Below are 17,834 nucleotides of genomic sequence, written 5' to 3'. Positions count from 1 at the left end.
ATTAACCACAATAAGTGGTTAAGAACATAGTTTCAGTACTTAGTTAATATCACAAATCACTTAGTTTAATAGAATATAAAAATAAAGGAATCTGACAGGTCATGAAGCCCATTATTATTATTACTTAAAAAAAAAAATCAAAGTATGTATCCTCTTGACATCATATTTAAGTAAGGAAAAAATGTGAACATTAGGCAAGAGTGAAATAAAAAAGTTAAAAAGCTTTAAATGAATTCATATGTTTCATTTGTTTTTAAAGGAAGAATATAGGTTTCATGGGAAATATTACTAAATATTGAGAAATATCCTTTAAAAAGTAAGAATGTGAAATATTTCCTATGGAATTTTAGTCCACCATATCTAATTTCTCCCCATCGCTCATACCACCACACCACAATCCTTGCTTTCACTCTGCAAAAACACGTCTCATATGAGCACATACACTACATAAATGAAGCTTAGGTAATATATAGATATTTAGAGAAAATTCAGTAGGTATTTTAAAAACCATAAACAGTGCTACTGAGGAAATAAAATATTTTGGTCACTTAGTATGCTACTAGTCCAACTGTTGTGGCTTAGTGGTTGAGCCTTGGCCCATGAAGCAATATATTACCGGTTTGATTCCTCCATTCCCAGTAGGGGGCTTGCAGGAGGCAGCCATCCATGTTTCTCTCTCATTGGTGTTTCTGTCTCTACCCCTCTTTCTTCCTAGCTCTAAAATAAATAAATACATTTTAAAAATAAAACTAGACTTTTAAAATAATAAGTCCTAAATCTGGTTAATTATTGCATTATAATTGGTATTTTCTTTTCACAGGGCTTCATTATTTCAAAAATGTTGTGCTAGTGGGATCTCTGCAGGATCGTTATGTTCCTTATCACTCTGCCCGCATTGAAATGTGTAAAACAGCTTTAAAGGACAAACAGTCAGGTAACAAAGTCATTATAAGTATTTTGAAGAGTTATAGCTATACCTGAGTTTTCTCCCAAACGTTTCTTGTTGTCATTTTCTTCTTCGTCTCATCCTTCTTTTTTCTTTTACTTCGTTGACCACCCACTGATATTAACAGCTATCCTTCCTCCATTTTTCTTCCTTTCTTTGCTCCCACCACATCAGTTGTTTCTACCAGTGAAACAGTAATAGTTCTTATGAAATAGCTCATCTAATTACAAATGCTTCTCCATTTTGCTGCCTCATAAACAATTTGTACTTTGATTTCTTCAGGATTATTGGGACTGGTGATTGGGGTAATGGTCAAGCTACATGTTGATCTGAACCTTTGTTTTGTACCTCAAATGGCAACAGGGAGTTGCACCACTTTATTGATAGTGGCTGATGAAGAATGTATTTATTTATTCTTCTGCTAATTTTGAATAACAAAAGAAATCATAGCTATTTGCCGCCAGAAGGAAACTTCGGTCCTGTTTGCTCACTTTGTAACTGGGGCCCAGAGATGCTAAGTGTAGTATACAAAGTCCCTGGTGGTTAATTATAGGCTTAGGATAAGAACTTGGGTGTTACCTCTGTGTTGCCTCTGTTCCTTTTTTGGAATAAGGTTAATTTTAAACAAATTCTTAAACATTATGACAGTGAATAGCTTCTTTAGGCAGAGACTCTTAGATACATTGGTATTAGACTTGCCTAGCAGGGTGCTGGCTCTCTGCTCATTTAACATATTTTCTTAGTATTTGGAGACATCAGAATAACTTGTGTGTGTATGTGTTTTTACTTCTGTCATAGCAAGAGTCCACTTTGGACAAAAATTTAGAAGAGATTTATTCAGATGGGTCACTAAAACTAGATAAATGTCCTTTGTTTTGCCGCTGGGGGACAGGGAAAATCTAATAGAGGTTTGGATTTCTTCCTATGTAAGAATAATTTTTAAATAGCTTGAAACCAGAAATCCAACTTGACTAGCAGTGAAAACTAAGAGAAGAGGTTGTCTGTGAATCTATCTGATATTAATCTTCCTCTAAAATACTTCTCCTTTCTCTAATTGTACTTCTATATATGATTGCCTTTTCATTCCTATCTGCCTCTCCTCCAAAATGTAATACCTGCCTTTCTAAAATTTATAGGTTCTGTGGATATGTGTTAGCACTCATCTGTTAGTAATATAGTAATGCATAAGCATTAACAACTGTTTTGCTCCTTATAAGTAGTTTGTGTTTTTATGTGCATACATATCTAACTTTGATCTTTTATGCTTAGCATGACCTCAATAAGTCCATTATAAGAATTAACCAAAAAGAGAGAGAAAGAAGCATAACTTTAGAATTAAAAGCATAACCAAGAATTAAATAAATACTCAGAGCAGAATAAAAGGATCCTCTTTGATCTTTGAGCCAAACTCACATTGTTCTTCGACTAGTATAGAAAGTTGGCATTCTTCTCAAAATACAGGGATGGGCGAAAGTAGGTTTACAGTTGTGAGTACACGAACAGTTTATTTTTTGTATTATTTATTCCTTAATTACTTTATTATTATTTATCTATTAATTATTGTATTATTTATTATTATTAACCTACTTTTACCGATCCCTGTATTGTGGAAATATGTGGGGAAATGTCAACTGCTGTGGAAACTTGCTGTAGACAAGTTTTAAATTTTGCCTTATCAAAATGTCTCAGCATGGCTACCTTTTCATGATTTAATGAATCATAGGAGACTTAATGTTGAAGAAAACTATTTGCTCTGTTATATTTATTGCTTTGAATTAAAAATATTAAATTGGAAAGAATTATGTATAATAAATATGTTATTTTTACTTGGCTAGGTAAATAATGGAATCATGTTTTCTTTAAAACTGTCTCAAAAATGATAATTAAAGGAAAATAAAATCTTTCAAAATAACATTTAATACTTTTTTTATTGAATCGACTGAGGTGATATTGATTAATAAAACCATACAGGTTTAAAGTATAATATAATAAAAAATAATAATTTAACAAACAATAGAAACAAAGATATAAATACATCAGGGGAGGAAGATTGGGGAGCTGAGTGGGAAAAGGTGAAGGGATTAAGCAAAAAATATATATATGACACATAGACATGGACAACTTTTTCTACTTTAAATAGAAATAAAGTAACTAAATTTTATAAATTATACTAAACTAGGCATAGAGTCCAACCGGTGTGGCTCAGTGTTTGACCTAAGAACCAGGAGATCATGGTTCCATTCCCAGTGAGCCATTGCAGGCTCGATCCCCTAGGGGGGCATGCAGGAGGCAGCCAATCATGATTCTCTCTCATCATTCATGTTTCTCTCTCTTCCTCTCTGAAATTATATATATATATTAAAGTTTTAAAATACAATAGCATAGAATATTTTTCAGTTAATCATGTGAACTAATTTTACTTTTTCTCTTTTTCCATAGGACAGATCTATTCAGAAATGATCCACAATTTGCTTCGCCCAATTTTGCAAAGCAAGGACTGTAATTTGGTTCGATATAATGTCATCAACGCATTGCCTAATACAGCTGACTCACTCATTGGGAGAGCTGCACATATAGCTGTTCTTGATTCAGAAATATTTTTAGAGAAATTCTTTCTGGTTGCTGCTCTCAAATATTTCCAGTAGGATAAAACATTGTTAAGATACTTAACAATTACCTCATTCAACAATGATTCAAATAATGTATTATATTTAAACTATAGATGTTGGTAAGTTCTAAGAAATATTTATACCTTTTTATATGGAAGATAATTTATATCATCCATATTTAGTGCTTTTTAAACATCAACTTTACTTTATAGGTAACATGGCTGTGCAATATTTTTTAAATTTTATCTTTTTACTTTTCTATTACTTTTTAATATATTTTGCTACATAAGTATTTCAGTGAAACTTTAAGCCCATATGTATGTCTGATTATTATTGGCTTTCCACAGTCCATATATTCAGACACATCATACTCGAGGCCATGATTGCTAGAACAGCATGGAATTTTAAATTTTCTAGTATTGGGTATATTTAGTTAATTACAAATTTTACTTTTAACATTTTACTATGTTTTAACTGGAAATAAAATTATGGCTGCTAAAATATTTTTTTTTAATCAATTCTTCAGCCCCACCAAATGAGGTAGGTAGTGACAATGTTATAAAAGTTTTCTACAAAAATTCATTACTACTATTAAAACATATGTCATGCCTATTAAAATATATTTTCTACTGGTGATTTCAACATTGTTTCTCACATTGCCTTTTATTACTGGAACTTTTCATGTTCATGTTAGCAACATCTAGAGATTTTTGAATGTTTGAATGCCTTTAGTTGGAATTTTGTTAAATTTGGTAATGTTGCTTGAACTTTCTGACTACATTTCTTTTAACTTTTTTCATGGACTTCTGTACATAATAATTACATGTTGAAATTTATGAAATACTTTTATGAATTTAGATAATTTTTAAATATTGTTAAATTTTGTTGAACTATAGAGTGATGTAAATAAAATAATTCATGTTAAAAATAGAACAAAATAACTAACTTTACATGTTTGGTGATACAGATGCAAATGTTTTTGATATGGAGATGATAAGACTTTACTAAAGGTGCTGAACAGCATTAAATTTTGTTTTCCTTTATTGTTTTACTTGCGAAAATCATAGTGCACTAAGGTGGATAGAAGGTCTGCTTGCATTATTCACCAGTTGTGATTAAACGTAAGGTTTTTGTAAGTATGTATTGTATAATTGATGCATGTTTATTTTTAGCATTGTGTCATTGCCTCTGGTGTTAATAAATGAACAAATGACTAGAGGAACAGCTAAAAAACACTTGCTTATTTTCAGAATACTAGAGGTATATTTTTATTTATAATTGAATATATTAATTATAGGCCAGTATGATTATATAACATAGCTTTTGTAAAGTATTTTTATAACTTACAACTTTTGCATATATTATACAGTATTTCATTGATTGCTCTCCATAAATCTTTACTTTTTAAAAAGTACTTGAAAATTCAATGAAATGACTAAGCAATAATATACCAAGTGCATTGTAACTGGAAAATGTAAATATATGTATTATCTATCATGCAGTTTTGCCACACATATTTCTCATCTTCACGTATCTTGACCCTGAATTTGAAATGCCATGCTTATTTCTAAGTTTGAATAATCTCTTCCAGGATAATCAAAGGATTCTTTTTACTCATAATCATATAATTGTATTTAAGGGTAGATGGCTCTTATGATCATGGTTGGTTAATTGGTTATTGGTTGTATTAATACAGTTTTAAAAGCCTATCCATAATCATGGTTCAAAAATGTAACAAACTTTACTTCTGGATCACCAGGGAAACTATTATATGCTATTCACCTCCAAATTCAGATTGCAGGAGTGGGTTGGGGAATGATTATCTGAAACAGAATAATTGTCTTTTAGAGATTGAAGTATATTAAAACACTAGAGGCCTGGTGCATGAAATCCATGCACTCGGGGGTTCATCAGCCATCAGTTGGACATCCTTAGTGCTGACAGAGGCAGGAGTCTCCCGCCACTGCTGCTGCACTCACCAGCTGTGAGCCCGGCTTCTGGCTGAGCAGCACTTCTCCTGTGGGAGCTCACTGTTCACCAGGGGGCAGCTCCTGTGTTGAGCATCTTCCCCCTGGTGGTCAATGCGCATCATAGCCACCGTTCATAACGCCATCAGGCCAAAACCGGCTCTCTGACATCCCCAGAGGAGTCCTGGATTGTGAGAGGGTGCAGGTCAGGTTGAGGGACCCCATGGTGCATGATCAGGGCTGGGGAGGGCTCCAGAGTGTGTCTGGTTCATCTGGCTCAGTCCTGATCTGCCGGACCCAGCAGCAATCTAACCGACCAATCAGAGCAACTGCCCCCTGGTGGTCAGTGCACATCATAGCAAGCATTTAAGTGGCCTTAGCATATCAGTATATTATACTTCAATTGGTTGAGTGGCCAACTGGTCTACCGGACACTTAGCATATTAGGCTATTATTATATAGGGTATACCAATATGGATTCTTGGTTAAAACAACAGAAAATAAGATAAACTTAAGAAGAATATTAGGCAGCTCTTAGAATTGATGGAAATGCTGGAGAACCAGCTCTGGTAAACAGTAGAAAATAAAGGAAGCTAGATGAGCAAAATCAGAGCCATGTTCCAATCTCAAAAAGACCTGGGGGTTTTTTATATTTCTGATGGCATTGATGCCTCTGAAAACTGGTGGGAGGAGACTCTTGTCTACAGAGTGGGTCATTGCGATAGCCTCCAAAATGGCCTTCAAAAAACCCCACCTGCCTGTATTCACCCCTTGTGTAACCCCCCCCCCCCCACTTTGAGAGTGGGATGGATCTAGTTTATTTCTCATGCTAGAATACAGCAAAAGTGATAGATGTCACTTCTGAGATGAGGTTCAAAATGACTGTCTCTCGTCTTGATCAAAACACGCCTCCCCCTTTCCTCTTATTTGTTCATTCTATGGAAAAAGCAGCTTCTCTGTTATGAGATGACCTTTGGAGAAGCCCACATAGCAAAGAACTAAAGGAGGCATGTAGTTCAACTGAAACACCCTGCCAACAATCATGAGAGTGAGTTTGGAAGCAGATCCCTCTCCTAGTCATGCCTCCATATGAGGCTGGAACTGCAGCTAACAGCTTGACTGTAACCTCATTTAAGAGGTAGAGCCAGAGGCACTCTGGCACCTGGATTCCTGATGCACAAAAAGTGGGAGAGAATAAGTTTTTTTAAGCCATAAAATTTTGGTATAGTATGTTAGCAATTAAGTAAACTTGTTCTGATTAAGAGCCCTTTGGCAATGAGAACCTTTTTTGAGCATTCAGTCAGATCAAAATATTCTTATGCTTTGGGGCCATTATGAGAGGTCCAATTCCACAGAAGTATCCCAAAGCCTTTTCCCAGTCCCTTACCACTTGACTAAATCAGTGCCCAGGAAATATCATATCTTCTTCCAGACAAATTACAAGATAACCTTCGGCCCTCCAGGAGAATTTTTTCCCCCTCGCTGCTGTTCCTGAGGGTCTCTCATAAATGGATCTTTAAAAGCCAAAGCCAGTCCCTTGCCAACTGGGTCAGTGCATTGAGCAAACTCATCTGTAATCCATCTTTAAAATATATATAATTGCTTTTTTTTTACAGAGAGGAAGGGAGAGGGATAGAGAGAAACATCAATGAGAAAGAGACATTGATCAGTTGCTTCCTGCACACTTCCTGCTGGGGATATGCCTGCAACCCAGTTATCGATACATGCCCTTGACCAGAATCAAACCTGGGACCTTTCAATCTGCCAGCCGATGCTCTATCCAGTGAGCCAAACAGGTTAGGGCTGTAATCCATCTTTGAGGGTTTTTTTCTCACACAAGGAACTCCTTGTTAAACTGTAGATATTAGCTCTGGGTCAAAAGTATGCTAATGAAAATTGGCTGTGGTTTGTTTTGTTTGTTTGTTTGGGGGGGAGGGGTCTCTGGCCCTGTTCTGTATAAACCACTTCCTCTTAGTAAAAAAAAAAAAAAAAAAAAAAAATCTAAAAGGACCAGATAACAAGATAATAACCAGTTCATGTTGGGAAACTCAGATTGCATAGCCACCTGACGTCAAGTGGTCAGACAAAGTCTGGAGCTCTATACTATAATTCTGTTAAGACTTCCAGCTTGGCCAGTGAGACTCAGTGGTTGAGCATTGACCCATGCACCAAGAGGTCCCTGGTTCCATTCTTGGTGAGGGCACATCTCCCCTTCACCCCACCACCCCCTCTCCCTGTTTTGGGCTCCACCCCCAATAGGGAGCATGCAGGAGGCAGCCCATGGATGTTCCTCTCTGCCATCAATGCTTCTCTCTCTCCCTCTCTCTTCCTTTCTCTCTAAAATAAAATAAATTTTTTTAAAAAGACTTCCACGGGTTACATGAAGCCTCCTGGTCTGCCACATATGCTCCCAACAAATTGGAACTGTTGGAACTTAAGGGGCCAATTGGCAGGACTCCTTTCACAGCAGCCTGGACCAGACGTAAAGCTTTTCCTTGCTCTGTACTTCACTCAAAACTCATCTTTCAGGTCATTTGGTTAATGACTGACGAATGAGGAGTTCACTAAACAATAGATTAAAAAGTAACCGAGAGGGAGCACTGAGGGAAAAGGGTAAAAGATGCTCAATCTTTGTATACTAGAGACCTAGTCCCTTAGATTTAGATATATAAACGAAATTATTGCCTCATCCCACTTCAGCCACGATGTGGGGGTTTAATTACCACGGGCTTCGGAGTAATTTGGGCTGCGGTCCCTCCGGGCCTCCTTTGTCTACAAAAACCCTGAGCCAAAGGCTCTTGACTCCGAACGCGGGAGGTCGGAAGCCCCGCCCACGAGGAGGCCCCGCCCACTCACGTAGGCCCCCGCCCACCGGACTCACGCAGTCCCGCCTCCTACAGGAGGGAGTCCGCGCCATGGCCGCCGCGGGGTTTGTAGGTCGCGCGCCGGCTACAGCGTGGAGAACGGCAAGTAAGGCGCCCGGCCCCGGAGCCGGGGTCGCGGGCGGGGTCCCCGGCGCCGCGAGGAAGGGGAAGCCGATGTGTCGGCGGCGTTAGAGGGTGCGGAAGGCCGCCGAGCTCCTCGGTCACTCCGCTCGGCCCCGGCGGGTGCGGGCGGCTGGGCCCTCGGGGCTGGGACCGGAGCGGGACGATCCCTACGCCCTTCCCGCCGGCCGCCCCCTTCCTCCGGGCGCTGCTCTGACCCGGGGACCCCAGCAAACGTTCCCGGTGGCGTATTGGGGGACTTGCTCAGCGCACTAAACCCGTGCTTGTGGCAGAAGTGGGCCCTTCGGGAATGGGAGTCATTCGTGTAGTTATTTATTTACATCACAGAGGATTTGTGCAGTTTACACTATGAAAAAAAAATTGGAAAAGTGCAGAAGCGGGCCACAGGCAAATAAATAATGAAAATGGGATGCAGCTAGGAATTGTTAATGCAGGGAAAGTATGGATACTGGCAGTGAAAACCGGTATTTCTTAGTCCCTTTTGGTTGGACATTTTCTCAGTGTAGTACAGACTTAACCCACAGAGTATGTATGCTAAGCATAGTTTTAATTTAGGACATCTGGGAGGAAATGTGTAAATTGGAAACAGGATTACTGCCCCTCGTACTCGTGGGTCCCAAGTTTCTATGCAGCTGGTTTTCCTTTCTGTAATCATTTCTCCCCAAGCATATAATTTATTAAGAGTAAAAATTTTAAATGGTCCAGAATGAATAATATAAAAAGTGAAAGCCCCACGTTATCCAAACTCCAAGGTAATAACACTAACATTTTGTTGTGTTCACACAACAACCCTTTTTCTGTTTTATTTTACTTGCTTTTTTTAACTGTATTTTGAGATTCATCCATAGTGATGTTAGAGGTTGTAGTTATTTGCTCAATTATGAAAACATATCATACATTCTTCCATTCTCCTCAATGAGCATTTGGATAATTCTAGAAACACCAGGTTTGGTTGCTACACATTCTTATATGTTACTAGGGGCTGGGTGCACGAAATTCATGCTGGGAGCGGGTGGGAGAGCCTGCACCCTCTCCAGTCTGGGATCCTTCAGGGGATGTCTGACTGCCCATTTAGATCGGGCCTAAACCAGCAGTTGGACATCCCTCCCACAATCGGATTGCTGGCTCCCAAATGCTCACCTGCCTGCCAGCCTCACCACCACCTAACGACTCTTCTGCCAGCTTGATGGATGCCTGTTTCCTTGCTGGCCTGATCGCCCCCAAATGTCCTCCCCTGCCACCAACTTGTGGTGGCCATCTGGTGCAAGGGCCTGATGGTCAATTGGCATATTACCTCTTTATTATATAGGATTGGTGCTCTCGTGCAAGGAATGGAATTCCTGGGACATAAGGTATAGATCTGTCCAATTTTACAGTACGATGCCAGTTATAAAGGCATTCATTGTCCATTCTTACTGGCAGCTTACATTTCTACCAGAAGAATATGAATTCCTGTTGCTCCACATACTTGCCCACACTTGATATCATCAGAAATTTTCATTTTTGTGTGACTGTAGGATGCTGAAATAGTATCTTACTGCGATTTTGCTTCCCTATGGTGAGATAAATTAAAAATCTTTCAAACTGTTAGTTTTGTTCTGAAATATCTTTGTTTTCTTCATGGATTGTTTGTCTTATTTATATTTTCCACATATTTTAATACTAAGCCTTTTTTAGTTTTTTGGTGTTTTTTTTAAATATATTTTATTGATTTTTCACAGAGAGGAAGGGAGAGAGAGAGAGAGCTAGAAACGTCGATGAGAAAGAAAAATCAACCAGCTGCCTCTTGCACACCCCCCACCGGGGATGTGCCTGCAACCAATGTACATGCCCTTGACTGGAATTGAACCTGGGACCTTTCAGTCCGCAGACCGACGCTCTACCACTGAGCCAAACCTGTTTTGGCCCTTTTTTAGTTTTGTAAGTAGCAAATACCTCAGTTTGTGAGCTGTTTTTGTGACTTGTATGGTGTCTGTTTTTTTTAAGTCATGTAAGACAGTAGACGGAATACAGCAATGAATCTGTATGTACAATCACACAGCTTCAAAAATGTCTTGATTCATTATTTTAATCTTATTATTCTTTTATTGTCAGTGCTTTGTGATCTTGTCTAATAAAGTCTTTTCTACCCTAAAGTCATAAATATATTTTTCTATATTTTCTTCTGAAAGCTCTATAGTCTTGTCTTTTATACTTAAACCTTTTTTTTTTTGTTTTGTTTTGTTTTGTTTTAACCAGGAATTGATTTTTGTGTATGGTGTAAGGCAGGAAACCAATTTCATTTTTTTTCATAGCAATAACCAGTTGTCCCAGGTCCCTTTCTCGAACTGATATGTTACCAGCTATTCATAAATCAAGTTTACATGTAGCCCTAGCTAGTTTGACTCAGTGGATAGAGCATCAGCCTGCGAACTATAGGGTCCTGAACTCAATTCCGGTCAAGGGCACATACCTGGGTTGCAGGCTGAGGGGATCCGCAGGAGGCAGCAGATCAGTGATTCTCATCATTGATGTTTCTCTCCCTCTCCCTTTCTCTCTGAAGTAAAAATATATTTAAAAAAATAAGTCCCTAATTTAAATAAATAAATAAAATACATCAAGTTTACATTTTATATATTATGTATGTATTATGTATATATGTATATATATAATCCTCTATAATAATAAAAGCATATCATACTAATTAGACCGGACGTCATTCTGGACGAAGCTGGGGCCAGAGGGAAGCCGGTGCCAGCAGCCAGGGGAAGGAAGGCCTACTCTTGCACAAGTTTCTTGCATCAGGCCTCAACTATACATATTCCTGAGTTTATTTCTTTGACTCTTTTCAGTTGCATTACTGTATTTGTCTGTTCATGTACTGATGCCACCTGCCTTTAATAACCTTACCTTCGTAATTTATCTCGATATCTAGTAGGGTAAGACCTCTTATCTTGATTTTTCAGAAGTGTCTATTCTCGGGTATCTGCTTTTCATATCAAATTCTTTTTAAAAATAAATAAAATTCCTGTTGGGATTTGATTAATACTGCTCAATTTTTTAAAAATCTTTATTGTTGCAAGTATTATGAATGTCTGCCCCCCCCCCCCCCCCCCACTGGCCACTTCTATCCAAAACCCACCTTCCATTCCAGGCCTGAATTCACTGCACTGTTGTCTTTGTCCATGGGTTATGCATATGTGTATATAAGTTATTTGGTTAATCTCATCCCATCCACTCACCCATCCTGCCTTATTTCTGAGATTCTACAGTCTGTTCCATGTTTTATATCTCTGGATCTATTTTGTTCTTCAGTTCATTTTGTTTTTTAGATTCCACATGTGAGAGAGATCATGCGAGTCTTGTCTTTCTCTGGCTTATTTTGCTTAGCATAATACCCTCCGGGTCCCTCCATGCTGTCTTAAAGGGTAAGAGATCTTTCAGTAATGTAAATGAACCTCAGCTTTTTAAATATATATATATATATATAAAATTTGTATTGACTTCAGAGAGAAGGGAGAGGGAGAGAGAGAGAAACAGCAATGATGAGAGAGAACCATTGATCGGATGCCTCCTCCACTCGCCACACTAGAGATCAAGCCCGCAACCTGGGCATGTGCCCTGACCAGGAATAAACGTATATTTAAAAAAATATTTTGAAGATTTCCTTCCACTTTCTCCTATCTTGCAATGTTTCTATTGAGCAATCTGATGATGGTTTAATAGGGTTTCCTTTGAATGGTACAGTCTTGTTTTCACTGGCTGCTTTGAGAATTCTTTCTTTGTCATTAATTTTTGATAGTTTCAATAAAATGTGTCTTGGAAAATGTGTCTCGGAAAACATCTTTTTGGATTGTTATAATTAGGTGTTCTCTATTTGAAAGTTCTATTCTTTCCATGGGCTTGGGAAATTCTTATCAATTATTTCTTTTAGTAGGCTCTCTGTTCCCTTTTTTTCTTCTCCTTCTGATATACCTGTTACCCTTATGTTGCTCCCTCTGATGTAGTGAGATAGAGTTCTTTCATTAAAAAAAAACAAAAAAAAAACCCAAACCTCTTAGTTCTCTCTTTTCATCTTCCTGGGTCATTGCTAGGTTTCTCCCTTTAAGGTTGTTAATTCTCTCTTCCATCTGGACTGCTCTATTTCCCGTGCGATCTCATACATTCCTCATTTCATTATTGAGTTCTTCGGCTCCAGAATTTCTGGGATTCTGTGAGACTTTCATGAGAAATGGATTGAAAAATTATTTCTCCTCAGAGAATTTGCTTTTGCTTTGCCATATGTCAGAGTACTTCAACGTGGGCCCCCTTTACAGTAAGATGCCCCTCTTGGTGTGGAGGGGGGGATATGTGCCACGCAGAGAGTGTATAACAAAGATGTGGTCAGCCCAGTGGCTTCAAAATATCACAAGGGGCTTCTTTTTCTGCATCTCCATTCAGACAGGAATCAGTATTTAAAACTGATTCTACTGTTTTGATAATGGTTAACCAGCTCATTTCAAAGCTCTTGTTTTCACACTGATAACAATGGTTGCCTCCAAGGAGAGGAAATGGTTGTCTGGAAAATATGGACTGAGGGAAGAATTTTCACTGTATGTGCCTTTCTACTTTTTGAAAATTGACAAATGTGAATGTATAAACTAAAAACAAATTCAGTAAAATTACTAAATTTTAAAAGTAAAATAAATGAACAGCTTCTATTTTTCCACTATCATCACTCTGCTAGGATCCCCCCTTCTGTGTCATTCTTTGAGGAAAACAAGTTCTTCTCAAGGAGAAAAGTCTGAGCCCACCAAACAACCCCTAAAGAAGCCAAACTTACCACAAGGCCGTTTTGATGCACCAGAAGATGATACCCATTTAGAGAAAGAACCACTGACCAGTAAGTACAGTAAAGCTGCTCACATTTCAAGACTGCACGGTAGCTCAGTCATGGTGTCCAGCCTCTTAATTGCATAACTGAGCAACCTTGTCTTCAAAATTGACCATACTGCTTTTCCTGTCTCTATTGACTGCTTTGTTCACATCTTCAGGATTTCCAGATGACGTTAATCCTGTGACCGAAGAAAGAGGTGGACCCAGGGGCCCAGAACCTACCCGATATGGAGACTGGGAACGAAAAGGACGCTGTATTGATTTTTAAGCCGCATATTCTTTAATCTCTATCTTTTTCTGAATACACACATCTGAATTAATTTATTTCTGCTGCATATCCTTTAATATTCTAATTTCTATAATGTATTTAAAAGTACACTAGTACATGATGGCTTTGGAAGAAAATATGCTGCCATAAGTTAGGAAACGGAAAATATTTCTGCATTAACATATTAATTTTAACTTAAATGTATTGGAATATATAAGTGATGATTAGAATTGTACACTTCTTTCATCATGTCTTAGTTTAATCAGCCGCTTATAAAATGCAAATGTAAATAAAGCAACTTTTTAAAAATGATTGTATTGCCTTGTGCTAGATGATACTGACTTTTTATTTTTTATATTTTTTTCATTTTTTTTTATTTCATTTTTTTTATTAGATATATGTATACATCTTACCATTGCCCCCCCCATACATGCCCTCACCGCACCTCAGAGTTTTGCGTCCATTGGTTATGCTTATATGCATGTACACAAGTCTTTCGGTTGATCTCTTATCTCCCCCACCTCTCCCTAACCTTCCTGCTGTAATTTTACATTCTGTTTGATGCTGATATTGACTTTTTTAAAAGTGAGTTAAGTAGTACATTATATCTAAGAAAGCCACAGTAATAACAGAGAGTCTTTAACTTGGAGCCAAATTACTTGGGTACAAATCCTGCTTCTACTACTTACTAGCTATGTGACCTTGGGTAAGTTATTTAATTTCTCTGTTCTAGTGTCTGTATGTGTAAGTTGGAAATAAAATTAGTTCTACCACACTGAGCAGTTGAGATTCAGTGAATAAAAACCTGAAAACCACTTGGCACAGTACATAGCATGTACCTCTCAGTAATGTTAGTCCTTAAGTCGTGAGTGTACTTTGCCAAGTCTCTAGGCTTCCTGCAAGATGTGTGTGTAGGGGGGGTGGCTGGGGGGGGGGGGGGGGGGGGATTAAGAAACTGAAATTTGAAATATAGTGGAACCTCTGTTCTTAAAGTTAATTTGTTGCAGAAGCTATTTGTTTGAAAACCGAATCATTTTTTCCCATTAGGATTAATGTAAGCCGTAGTTGGTTTGGCTCAGCAGAGGAGTATCGGCCTGAAGGGTCCCATGTTCAGTTTTGGTCAAAGGCACATGCCTGGATTGCAGGTTCAATCCCCAACCCTGGTCAGGGCATGTGTCTCTCCTGTCGATGTTTCTCTCCTTTCCACTCTCTCTCAAAATCAGTGGGGAAATATCCTCAGGTGAGGATTAACCAAACAACAAAAGAAATAATGTAAATTGAAGTAATCTGTTCCAGACCCTAAAATGATTCTGTTTTAACCTTTTTTATATACAGTACATGTCTAATACACTGTTTAGTCTATAAGTGAACACTGTTTTTCTTATATTTATCGAACCATCCCCTACTAGCTTTAAACAAATCACTTTCCTTTTTTTTTCCTTTTCTTTTTTAAATATATTTTTTTGTTTTTTTACAGAGAGGAATGGAGAGGGACAGAGAGTTGGAAACATTGATGAGAGAGAAACATCAATTAGCTGCTTCCTGTACACCCCATATGGGTATGTGCCTGCAATCAAGGTACATTCCCTTGACCGGAATAGAACGTGGGACCCTTCAGTCTGCAGGCTGACACTCTATCCACTGAACCAAACTGGTTAGGGCAAATACATCACTTTCAACACTCAGTCCAGGGTAGTCTTTTAGGTCAGCATGCAGCTTTTTTTTTTTTTTAGCATCTTTTCTTGTTCATATATCACTGCCTCCAAAATGGCTGTCACTGGCTACCTGCTTTTCCTTAAATGAACAGCAGTGTTTCTACCTCTTCACTGGTCTCTGATCATTGTTTCTTTCACACCCTTGGCAACATTAGCATTCTTGATGGCCTTTTTATGTTTTAAAATTGTGCTAATCTTTTATTTCCCCAGACACAAAAGCATTTTCTCCTTTGTTGACTGAGAGACACTTTTTGTCATGCTGAGGTATCAGTTTGAAAGGGTTGTCAGTTAGACAACTGGGACATTTTTTCTGTGAACAACTTGGTTGAGAATGGAATTGTTCAATATAGGAGACATTTGAAAAATGAGGTTTGACTGTACTTGAGTTGAAATTGTTTTATATGAGTATAAAAAGTATTAAAAAGCCATTGGTTGGAAAATTAGTGATTATTTGCATAGGTGAACTGATGATATATATATTCATTTGTGAAACATGAAATTCAAGTACAGAGGGCAAATATGAAAAAAGCAGTGCTTAGAATTGACCAGCTTGGTTCTGATGACTCATTAGGTCCTACCCCTGTGGCCTTTGGATAACTAACTGGGTCAGGAGAAGTCAAGTCCAGTTTACAGATTTGGGGTGAAGGAAGGATGGGAACTCCTGGCCCCCCCCCCTCCCCCTAAGGCCTCCTTTGCTGTTTTGTGGCCTCACTCAGCTACAGAGATTGGCCTTCAGAAGCCTCAGGCTACACTTAAATTAGGAAGAAAGCTTGCAAAACCTATAGACAGAATGCAGTGGACTATTTGTGTCTTATGAATCAAGTGCAATGAGAAGATTGTAGGGAGACTTGTTAAAGAGAATAAACTTTTTAAAAAGTATGTTCTCCCTAGAAGCTAACTAGTGTGGTAATTGGGACTAGCCATTCGGTCTTCATACCATTCTCTCTTAGTCAACATTTGTTCTCTAATTGCAGTTACTGTGTATACTAAGTAATAACCACATTCCTATAAAACTAAGCTGTAATTTAGTCAACCTCTAATTAGCCCAAATTAGTGAAGGTTTTTACTAAGTTAATACCAGGTGGGCTGAGCCTCAAAATGGTGCCAGCACCCAGGGACAGGGAGTCAGATTTAAAGGACTCTAGGCGGACTTTTTCTGGGCAGAGAATACTCCTGGTGGATACCGTCCTGGGAAGGTCCAGAGGGGAAGGATAATGGTCTTAGCAAGTGGAATGTGGTCTAAGCCAATTGTGAAGTGATCAGACCTAACAGTTAACATTTCAGAAATACTGTGTTAAATTATTTTGTGCTGTCTAGTTTTACCTGGATTGCACACTAAAGTAGCTTACATACTTTAAAACTAATATAAAATGTGTAACAACCTAAGTATCCTATCTAATAAAGAGGGAATATGCTAATTGGCTATCATGACCTCACAAAGATGGCAGCAGCCACAGCCAATAAGGAGGGAATATGTGAATCGACTGCCACACCCTTAAGGATGGCAGCACCCACAGCCACAAGATGGTGGCGCCCAGTCCCCTCAGCCCCACCAGGGCAGCAGGCACACAGCATGGCCAGGCCCTCCCTCCCCCCCAGGTGGGTCTGGCCATGCTGTGCACCTGCCTCTGGAGTTCCCAGTCCCCTCATCCCCCAGCCACCCAGAGCCAGCCCAAGGTGTAGGCAAGCCTCGGATGGTGGCTACCCAGCCACCCAGAGCCTCCCGAGGATCAGGTAACCAGGTGACCAAGGCTTGCACTGCTGGCATTGGCAGCAGCAGAGGTATTATGGGGGCATTGCCTTTCCCTGATCACTGGATCGCCTTCTGCCTCAGGGCTCCTTGACTATGAGAGGGGGCAGGCTGGGCTGAGCGACCCGCCCCCCTTCAGTGCATGAATTTTCATGCACCAAGCCTCTAGTCCTATATAATAAAAGGCTAATATGCAAATTGTCCCCTTGATTGGAAGTAGAATCAACTGAGAACTCCAGCTGTTGCCCCATTGGATCCACTACTGGAAGCTGGCTTCATACAGATATGTAGTTGGATAAGGGAAGTACTAATTAGTCAAATTAAATGTGCTGAGGCCATGCTTCCTTCATGCTGTTTCTAGCCAGTGAATGAGTATGGTGGGGCTACAAGGAATGAAGATGGTGGCCAACTCCCTTGATGGGTGACATTGCTTCAAGGACTCCCCACCAGCCTTACCATAATTTTCTTAGGACTGTGCTGCTGTCTGAGACTCTTCCTACCCAATCCTGCCCTTCCCCCTTCCCTTCACAGGTGTTAGACTCTGCCTGTTCCTCCCCCTTATAATTCACAAGTCTCCCCAATAAAAATATCTTTCATGTTTAATCCCATCTTAGCATCTGTTTCTCAGAAAATCCAAACTAATATGGATAAGTTTAACAGAACAATTTATAGATTTTCAGAAAATGTCACACAAAGCTTGTGACTTTTTCTAGTGTAATT

At 38.9% G+C, this 17,834-nt stretch overlaps 2 protein-coding genes and 1 long non-coding RNA gene across 40 annotated transcripts in view; 2 read left to right on the top strand and 1 right to left on the bottom strand.

The window, feature by feature from the left end:
- The window catches only part of FAM135A (family with sequence similarity 135 member A), an 88,391-nt gene extending 83,793 nt beyond the window's left edge, over nucleotides 1–4,598 (top strand). For 34 of the 38 annotated variants that reach the window (XM_036413277.2, XM_036413275.2, XM_036413269.2 and 31 more), the window contains 2 exons: nucleotides 821–934; nucleotides 3,386–4,598. In XM_036413277.2, coding sequence (XP_036269170.1) covers nucleotides 821–934; nucleotides 3,386–3,591 — 320 coding nt within the window. In that variant the 3' untranslated portion in view covers nucleotides 3,592–4,598. The remainder of the gene's footprint in view (nucleotides 1–820; nucleotides 935–3,385) is intronic. The other 4 variants (XR_006740092.1, XM_036413263.2, XM_036413260.2 and 1 more) reach the window with 4 other exon arrangements.
- Nucleotides 4,599–8,212: 3,614 nt separating this feature from the next.
- On the top strand, nucleotides 8,213–13,952 carry SDHAF4 (succinate dehydrogenase complex assembly factor 4). The gene is made up of 3 exons (XM_036413289.2): nucleotides 8,213–8,492; nucleotides 13,233–13,388; nucleotides 13,540–13,952. Exons 1-3 carry the CDS (start codon nucleotides 8,228–8,230, stop codon nucleotides 13,647–13,649), a joined length of 531 nt encoding a protein of 176 aa, XP_036269182.2. The 5' UTR covers nucleotides 8,213–8,227; the 3' UTR covers nucleotides 13,650–13,952.
- LOC118705075 lies at nucleotides 13,692–14,350 on the bottom strand. Its single transcript, XR_004983593.1, has 2 exons — nucleotides 14,225–14,350; nucleotides 13,692–13,990 (listed from the first exon to the last, which is right to left on the bottom strand). It is a non-coding gene; the product is annotated as an uncharacterized LOC118705075 (long non-coding RNA).
- Between the last annotated feature and the right edge of the window lie 3,484 nt (nucleotides 14,351–17,834).

Source organism: Pipistrellus kuhlii, unplaced genomic scaffold, assembly GCF_014108245.1.
Source record: "Pipistrellus kuhlii isolate mPipKuh1 unplaced genomic scaffold, mPipKuh1.p scaffold_m20_p_5, whole genome shotgun sequence".
NCBI lineage: Eukaryota > Metazoa > Chordata > Mammalia > Chiroptera > Vespertilionidae > Pipistrellus > Pipistrellus kuhlii.
This window is presented reverse-complemented; position numbering and strand designations above follow the sequence as displayed.